The sequence below is a fragment of the Dictyostelium discoideum genome (assembly GCF_000004695.1).
Source record: "Dictyostelium discoideum AX4 chromosome 4 chromosome, whole genome shotgun sequence".
NCBI classification, from domain to species: domain Eukaryota; phylum Evosea; class Eumycetozoa; order Dictyosteliales; family Dictyosteliaceae; genus Dictyostelium; species Dictyostelium discoideum.
The window spans coordinates 5040403-5050135 of NC_007090.3; the positions used below are offsets into that span (position 1 = coordinate 5040403).

General features: G+C 24.4%; 2 protein-coding genes and 1 non-coding gene across 3 annotated transcripts in view; 1 reads left to right on the forward strand and 2 right to left on the reverse strand.

The window, feature by feature from the left end:
• Positions 1-58: 58 nt before the first annotated feature.
• Positions 59-4736, reverse strand: DDB_G0286897 (hypothetical protein; the record flags this gene model as incomplete). The annotated part of the gene is made up of 6 exons (XM_632419.1): positions 59-1472; positions 1541-1631; positions 1714-2018; positions 2110-2466; positions 2593-4514; positions 4611-4736. 6 exons carry the CDS (start codon positions 4734-4736, stop codon positions 59-61), a joined length of 4215 nt encoding a protein of 1404 aa, XP_637511.1.
• Positions 4737-6774: 2038 nt separating this feature from the next.
• Positions 6775-6848, reverse strand: tRNA-Val-AAC-18. The gene has a single exon. It is a non-coding gene; the product is annotated as a tRNA-Val (tRNA).
• A 398-nt stretch (positions 6849-7246) lies between these two features.
• Positions 7247-9733, forward strand: part of DDB_G0286899 (hypothetical protein) — a gene marked incomplete at both ends in the record, with an annotated part of 3129 nt that continues 642 nt past the window's right edge. Inside the window, one exon of the mRNA XM_632420.1 lies at positions 7247-9733. This exon is cut by the window's right edge and continues 642 nt beyond it. Within this exon, the coding sequence (XP_637512.1) occupies positions 7247-9733 (2487 nt within the window).

The window sequence follows — 9733 nt, forward strand, 5'->3', positions numbered from 1 at the left end:
TTTATTTTGTGAAAGTTAATATTTTTTTTTTTTTTATTATTAAAAATTATTAAAATTATTAAAGATTGCCTGATGGTAAAGTATCAGGTATACCTGTATAGAATCCATTAACTGGTTGAACATTTTTATTTGATGCTTCAATATAAATATTGAATTCCCAGAAAACATTATAAACTTTAGCACCACCACGTTCAAAGTATTCATTACCAGTTAAAGCTAAATTTACAGCTTTGATAAAGAGATGAGTTTGATCGAAATAATATCTTGTACCATTACCATTTCTAACTTCAGAGGCAGAGTTTGCCAATACAAAGTTGTAATTGAATTTGTTATTCCATCTGTATGCACATCTAATTGAGAATTCTGTATTTGCAGGGTATGGGATAGCCACAAATAAATAGTTATTCTTTATGACTTGAGCAACCCAAATATTTATTGAGGTTGGTGTACCTGTTGAGAACCATAAATACCAACCCATATTTGAAACACCAGTGATACCTGCATTTCTTGTTATGTTTGTTGATCTTCTATTTGTGATACCATTACCGAATAAAGAAGCAGTACCAACATATGAATCTTCTTCTTGATTAGTATAACCACTTTCAATTAATCCAGGAACGAGTACAGATATTGAAGCGATTTCTTTATCACCTTTATCACAAACCCAACATAACCAATCATTATTATAGGAACAAGTAGCATCATATTGCCACCAATTTTGATGTGAACCAACTAAAGTTGGTGCACCAACAGCAGTTCTACCAGGAACCAAACTTGTATCCCAATCAATGAAATTAAAGTATCTACTACTTCCAGTTTCAACAACACGATGACCAATCACTTGAGAAGAAGCAACATTGGTTAGTGTGATTTGCTTTGTTGCTGAAATACCTTGAGGTTTGAAAACATCACTATGTGTCATTGAAATGATGACTCTATTATCAGATTCTGGATTTTCTGAATCTGGATCTTTAATAAAGTTTCTAAAATTAATATTTGATAAAATGGTTTGAACATAGGTATCATAAAATTGGAAACCTTGTCTGTTTCTACCTTGATTTGAAACGATATTACCAGATTGACCATTAACAATTGCATTTGAAAGCCATGCTTGACCAAACAATGTTGATGGTCTAATTGAATCATGACTTTCCAATCCAACCACTTCAACTCTTTCACCCCAATGTTGAATACCTCTATTTGAAAGATAAATTTTAGTATTGTTAAATCTCATCCATCTTTCATTTCCATCTTTTTTAGTACCATTGAAATAGGTTGATCTTGAAAATCTACCACTATTATAGGTTAAAAGTTGAGTTGCTTCATTAAATGTAAGATTACCACCAACATAAATTGAACCACCTTCTTCAAAATAATAACCACTACTATGTGCTGTATTACCTGTAAATTCTTTTAATGGAAATTGTGATGGTATAATTGAAATTGTTCTATGATTACCAATTGGCTTATCCCTATAATTTTAAAAAAAAACAATTATTAGTTTATATTTAAAAAAAAAAAATTTAAAAAAAATACTTACAAATTTGGGAAAGCAAAACCACTCCAACCTCCACTTGCAGCATTACCAACCAAAGAGTTATATGCATTTGTTATATAATAACACCCAGCAGCTATAATTTTAATAATATTAATAGTTAATATAAAAAAAAGTTAGAATTAAAAGAAGAAAAAGAAAATAAAAAAAAAACTTACCTGAATCAGCTGGTTGGGTTAATGAGTCAGATTGTTGGAAAATTTCACCAGTTTGACTTGGACCACCAGCTGGCTTTCCAATTGGATGTACATATGAAGCAAAATTGAACCAAATGTTATTATCAACTTCAACACCATCTTCTAAATAATAACAATGACCACGAATATCAAAAGCAACATTACGGACTAGACTGACATTATTTGTTCCATGAATTGTATAACAACGATAATAACTATTAGTTACTGAACAATCAGAGATATAAGAGTTTTTAACTGTACCTGCTAAATGATAGTGAAGTGGGTATCTATGTATATTGATAAAGTACAATGATTAATAAAAAAATAAATATATATAAAATAAAAAACTAATTAATCTTTTAAATAATTTAAAATTACCTTGCTTTTATATTAGTTTGACCCATACGAATTAATTGAATACCAGAGAATTGACCTTCACCATTTACTAATACATGACCACCAAATGATTGAGAATCAGTTTGTTCCTGACCATTACCATCACCTCTAAAAACAATTCTTCTTGAAAGTAATGCAACTTCAGCTTGATATTCTTGACCACCATAATGATAATATCTAAGTGGTTTGGTAAATTGAATAACTTTACCTTGAATAGCTGCAATTGTCATAACTTCATTTTGGTTATCAGATTCATCTCTATATACACTAGTTGTAATTAAAACTTGTTGACCAACTTCCCAATTAATTGAATCTTGAACATAAATAACATAATCACCACTTTTATTTATAAAAATCAAAAAAAAAAAAAAAAAAAAAAAAAAAAAAAAAAAAAAAAAAATTTAATTGTTAAATATACCACTAATAATGAATAAAGTATATTATAATTTAATTATAAATACTTACGTCCAAGCAGTTGTAGATAATTTTGTCCAAGTATTATGATATTGTTTACCTTGAACACTAATGAAACCACCAGAAGCAACAGCAATACCTTTTGAACCGAAATATTGAGCGATTGTATCAGTAGTTGTTTTATTACCATGGAAAATAACATTAATATTGGCATTATATCTACAAGTATTGGTACCCATAGTTAATTTACCTTGAACATAGATATCTTGAACATTGATTGTCATTGGTGAATCACTGAATACTAATTCACTAGTTGGTGGAATTGTAATTTTTTTATAAACTTCTGTTTGTGAGATTGAACATGGTGAAATCAATACTCTTTTACCTTCTGGTAAAATAATATTTGACGAAGGTAATGGAACAAAACCACTAGCCCAAGTGGATGGATTATGCCAATGTACTAAATCAGTTTGTTTATATGTACAACTTGATGAATCTTGTGGATCTAATAAAGTTGATGGTCTTGGTAATGTTAATAACTCAGAATCTTTTGATAAAATATTTGATGGTGTTGTAATTGATTTAGATGGAATTGTAATTTTCATATCTTTAATACTAATTGAAATCTCACTTGGACCAGTAAGAGCAGCAGTACGATTAATTTGAAGTGCAAAAACAGCAGAGCCAATATCTTTAGTTGGTGAAAATGTTATACTTGTTTTGATGAAATTGGAATTGGATATGAAATTAGCACCACTAAAAGTTTTCATATATAATGGTGGTTTGTTTGAGTATTGGAAATATCTTGAATTACCATTTGGATTGGTAATATCTTTTGGATTAAAGAAATAGATGGAAACGTTTGAGATAGATGTATATTCACCCAATGGTTGACCCAATAAAAGCTCAAGACTAAATTCATAATTTACACCAGATTTTAAAGTTGGTGAAGGATCTTTTGAAACTAACCAATGACTATTTGGACTCCATGTAACATAAGTTATATTGAATGAGTTTTCAACTGGACCATCGAGTAAACTAACATTATTCCATTGTGCCATGAAAACCAAATTTGATTTTCCATAATTAAAATTAGTAGCAGGTTGAGTTGTGAAAATTGATGGTGAATTTGTTGAAGGTCCACTTGATGCTGGTGTAACTCTCCAACTATTATCAATTGGGCATGTTATTTCAAGATTTCTAACAATCGCACTATTACCTGCTGATATTGATAGTTTTGAGCTTGAACCACCATTACAAGTACCAGTAGTAGTTTGACCGGAAATTGTAGTTGTACAACCTGGATCTAATGTTACACTTGGTGAATCAATTGAGATTGAACCTGAAAAACCATTTGAAAATTGTAAATCAATATTTCTAGTTGTTTTCAATTCAGCAATGGTATTGGATGGTGAAAGTCCTAAATTGGTGATTTTAATATCAAGACTTGAACAGACCTTTAATGATGAGAATACAACCAATTGACCAATTGTTATTGAATGATCTTTCACCATTGAACAACTATCAATTTCAATTGAATTTGCTATTAATCCAACTATATTTGAAGAACCAGAATTTAATTTCAATTTAAATGATTCAAATTGATAATTTGATGGTACTCTAATTTCAATTTTAACTGATACATCTGATAATGATATTGATTGAATTCCATTAATCATTAATGATAAACAAATAAAACCAATTATTAATATTATAATTGATGACTTTTTATTTGTTGTTGTTGTTGTTGCAAATAATCCAATAGATAACAAACTTGCAATTAACATTGAAATCCAATTAAATCCAACTAATTTATTACTTGAAGACAATTCAGTAAAATCACCAAATGTAACTGTACTTTTATCTTCAGATACAGTGATAATATCATTAATATTGGTTGCATCACCTTTAATTGATGTAATTATTAATTTTGGTGTTTTAATTGTATCATCTAAAATATAATTAATTTTAGTCTTTTTTTTTTTAAAAAAAAAAATAAAAATAAAAATTAATAAAATATATAAATTTTTTTTTTTATATGAACAAAATTTTCTAATTTAAATACATACATCGACTACACTTGCATCAATTGCAAAATTTTTGTTTGAGATTTCGATTTCTCCCAACAACTGTTCACATTTGACTATTGTGAAAAATAAAAATACAACGAAAATAAAATATTTAAAATAATTCATTTTTTTTTTTAAAAAAAAAAAAATTAAATTAAATTAAACAAGAATAAATAAATAATAAATAAATAAATAATAAATAAATAAATAAAATAATTTATTGAAATAAATAAATTTAATAAATGGGTTTAAGAAAAAAAAAAAAAAAAAAAAAAAAAATATATCCAACCAAATCTTTTCAAATGATTGAAAAAAAAAAAAAAAAAAAAAAAAAAAAATAATATATAAAAAATAAAAAATAAAAAAAAAAAAAAAGATATTTTTAATTCTTATAAAGCTTTTTAAAAAGATTTGCCCACATTTTACAATAATAGAAAAAGATATTTTTTCTAATCGGTGGTTTTACTTTTTTTTTTTTCTAATTTTTTTTTTTTTTTTTTTCTCAAAAATTTTTTCATTAACAAACCATCAAACACTTTGGTGAACTATTTTCTTTTTTATTTTTTTTAGATTGTTTATTATTTTTTAAAATTCTTATATAATTTTTTTTTAATTCTAATATTATTGATTTATAAAAGATTTCCAATCATTGAAAATTTTGTTTTTTTTTCTAATATATTAGAAAATAGTTTTTCTTTTTTTTATTTTTTTTATTTAACATTATTCACAATTAATGTTATAATAATAGTAATAAATTCATTAAAGAAATATATGTTTACACTAAAGCACCACGCTCAACAATATTATCAAAACATTTATTAGCTGATTATAATAATAGTGAAAAACAAATTATAAATGAAATAGAAATTGTTATGTGAAAAGAAAAAAAGAACAGATTATTTTAAATTAAAGAATTTAGAAGAACTCAAACTGTTACATAACAACCCAGGGATATTGGAACAACCACAAAAGTAAAGAATCAATTGTGCAATTAAAATGAATGGATGAGGAATTGATTGAATGCTTGTGTAATTGAAAAGAAGGTTTAACTTAAAGATATGAATTCAATTCAGATGTTTTTACAGGGGCCCAAAAATAATGGTGCATTAATGTTCCACACCCTAATTTCCAGAATCGAACCAGCAATCTAAAATCAACATCCAAATTAATATTATATGAATGCTGTAAAGCGTGAATCAAAACTAACTTTTCAGTTTTTATAATTTTCGAGTTTTCGTTATTTTCGGCCGAAGAGTTTCGAACGAAAACTCTAAAATATATAAAAACTAAATAAATTAATTATTATTTTAATTATTATTGTTTAATTGTTAATCATTATTATTCTTATTATTATTACTATTATTAATATTATGATTATTTTTTTTTTTTACCTAAAGGCGGTGTATTGTTATATTTTATTTCATTTTTAAGTTTTTAAATTTTTATATTGTTATATGTTGATATTTTTGGTTATATTATGATTTCTTCTACTTGGTTTTTTTTTTTTTTTTATATTATGATTATTTTTTTTTTTTTTTTTTTTTTTTTTTGATATAAATAAACTATTGTAGTATACAATTAGTATGTTATTTTTATTTATTTATTTTAGGTTTTTTAGTTTTTGTGAATTTAAAATTGTATGTTATTTTAGATTTGATAATTAATAATTAATTGGTAGTGTAATTGTTGGAATTGGTTCATTTGTGTTTATGAATTAGTATGTTATTTTTATTTATTTATTTTAAGTTTTTTTTTTTTTTTTTTTTTTTTTTTTTTAATATTGGATTAACAAGATTGATATATGTCCATCTGTGTTAATACGAGTTTTATTTAATATTTATTTAAAGGCTTATCATTTAAGCTGAAGGGTTATTTTAATCATATGAATTGATCAAAAGATATAATATTTGGGAGAGATGATTCTGGAATACAATAGTAATTAGCTGTTGTTTTTCTTAGCTTGATCGTTGAAGTGAGAAGGATCTTAGGATCTTTGAAGTTATTATGGTCTTTTGCTGATAAGTTTTTCAGATCTTTTGCTTTTTTGATAATTTAGGTTTTTTAGTTTGTGAATTTAAAATGGTATGTTATTTTAGATATATTATGATTATTAAAACTTATTAATATTAAACAATGTAATTCATTACACAAAAACATTAGTTTGTATTCAGAGCGGGAATCGAACCCACGACCTAATCCGTGTTAAGGATTCGTGATAACCGACTACACCATCCGAACTAATCGATGAATTTAAAAAAAAATAGCTCTACCCCAATTTTAGAAAATAAATGCAAGAATACTTTATATGGACGCAGAAATGATATTTATTTATTTGATAGAATTGGTTTTTTTTTTTTTTTTTTATCAAGATAAAAAATGTAAATTGGAAAAATAAAATAATCCATATTTAATTTTTTTTTTTTTTTTTTTATCAAGATAAAAAATTTATTTTTTGTAATTTTTTTTTTGCTATTTTTTTGAGAACAAAATGGGAATTTATTTTTTAGTAAAAACATCAGATTTTTTTTTTTTTTTTTTTTTTTTTTTGCCGACATCCGATTTTTTTTTATTTTTTTTATTCTTTTATTTTTTTTTTTTCAAAATTATAATTAATTTTATATAAATAATTTTAAAAGATGGATAAACATGAAATATTATTTTGGAAAGTTTTTAAAAATAAATTTTTGTTTCATGTTATTCTTACTCATTTAACGGCAATGTGTTTAGATTATGACACAATCAATAAATATTTTTTAGGTAATAGAGTGCCATTAAAAAGGATTAGAACAATATCATTCTATATAAAAAGAAGAGCATGGACATTATTAAAGGATAGAATTCTCAATGGTAATGGTAATAACATTAAAAAAGGTGAACAAGAAGATTATTTAATTATAAGAAAAAAAAATATTAAAGAGTTATTATTTATAACATCATCATCAGCGCCATCATCAGTGCCATCACCATCACCATCACCATCACCACCACAAACATTATCAAGATCATTAAAATATGGGTCAATTGTTTGTGATAATAGTGAAAAACAAATTATAATTGATATTTTGAAATGTTTATGTGAAAAGAAAAAAGAACAAATGAAATCAGTGGATTTAATATTGGAATCAGTTAAATTTAAGAATTTAGAAGCACTCAAATTGTTTACAGAACAATTCCACGATATTGAAACAACAAAAGAACCAATGGATTGTGCAATTAAAATTAATGATATGGAATTGATTGAATACTTGGGAAATAATAGAAAAGAAGGTTTCACATATAGAGATGCTTTCAACTCAAATATTGTTAAATTAGAAACTCAACAAATGCTACTCAACAATTTAATGAAATTTAATGCAAAATTAAATGGTGGTGCCACATTTAATATTGATTTTTGTACATTTATCAATAGCAGATATGAAATTCAAATAGAAATGTTAAGAATGAAAATAGTTGAAAAAGATACAATGAAAAATATTGATACCTTAATAGTGTCAAGAAATAATACTTCACTACCAAAATCAAATATCATTCAATATCTTGGACAACATTATACAGAGGAAGAAATTATTGCAAACATTAATTTACAATCGATTAAAGAGATTTACCTTTTCAAATTAATAACAACATCAGCAGCATCATCATCGTTCATTAATTCAATTTCCAAGAATCTAAATGAAAATAACTTTAATACAAATGAATTTTCAAATTTTATAATTAAGAATTATAAAATTGAACCATTACTACAAGAAATTTTTAAATTTCATCAATCGATAGATTCTTTAATTTGGTTTACAAAATATTTTAATCCAGGTGTTGTTGGTGTTAAATGGATTGGTGATCAATTAAATGATCTATCAAACAATCTTTCAAAAGATGAAAAACTCAAATTATTAACAATCTTTCAAAAAGATGTTCAATCATTACAAGTTATCATTGAAGATATTATTTATCCAATTAAAGATTTCATTAATTTTAGTGAATGTCAAGATTGGTTTTATCAATTTGGTAAAAATACAAAAACTGTCGGTATATTAATTTTAAAGAGTTATTATGAAAATTGCATCATTCAAAATGCTGAATACTCTGCATTAGAGGAATTATTAGAAATGATGCAAAATGATAAGAGAATTGAAACCATTTGGAATGATTTTGACAAAAAAGATTATTCTCAATACTTTATAAATTGTCAAGATAATGGAGAACAGATTTTCAAATTTTTATCAGTGATGGCATCAGAAAAAAACAAAAAATTCTTTTCAAATATTATTAGTAATAATTTCATTATTCATATTAGAAACGTATTATCAAATGATTTATTATTCATTATGTCATTTTCAAGCTTTGAAAATATTAATTTTTACGTTACAAAAGTAATTGTAAATGAAATGGTAACTTTAAACTTAAACAATTTTGAAATGTTAACTCAATTAATTAAAGATTATGGTCACCATTTTAGTTCAAAGTCAATTTTAAATTTATTCGATCATTTTAGTAAAATTGAAAACATTGAAATGTTGGATATCTTGGTATTGAAATTTTGTGATTATTTCTTAGATTTCAAATATAAGATAACTACCAACAATTTAGATTTAATAAATTGGTTCATTGAAAAGAGATCAACCTTCCCAAGAGTTAATTACTCTGACATTTTCGATTTGGTAATTAAAGATCTATCAAATACAAATGGTAGTAAAGTTACATCAAATACAATTGATACCATTTTTAATTTTCTTTATGAAAACAACATTTATCAATTACCACCAAAAAAATTCAAAGGTACCGATGCTGATTACATTTCCTATGATGCTGTAAATTTCATTAAACATCTCTATATTCAATTATCAGATAATAATCAAAATAATCAAAATGAAAAAATCATTAATTTATGTATTGAAATCTTTCAATTACTTTATGAAAATTATGAATTATTCTATTGGGATAATAATCTATTTTCTTCAATTCCAAAATTCAATATTGAAGGTGAATCATTATTATTATTAAATGATAGAGTTACTTTAAAATCAATTTCCACTTCTAAAAATAATAATAAAAATAATAATAATAATAATAATAATAATAATAATAATAATAATAATAATAATAATAATAATAATAATAATAAT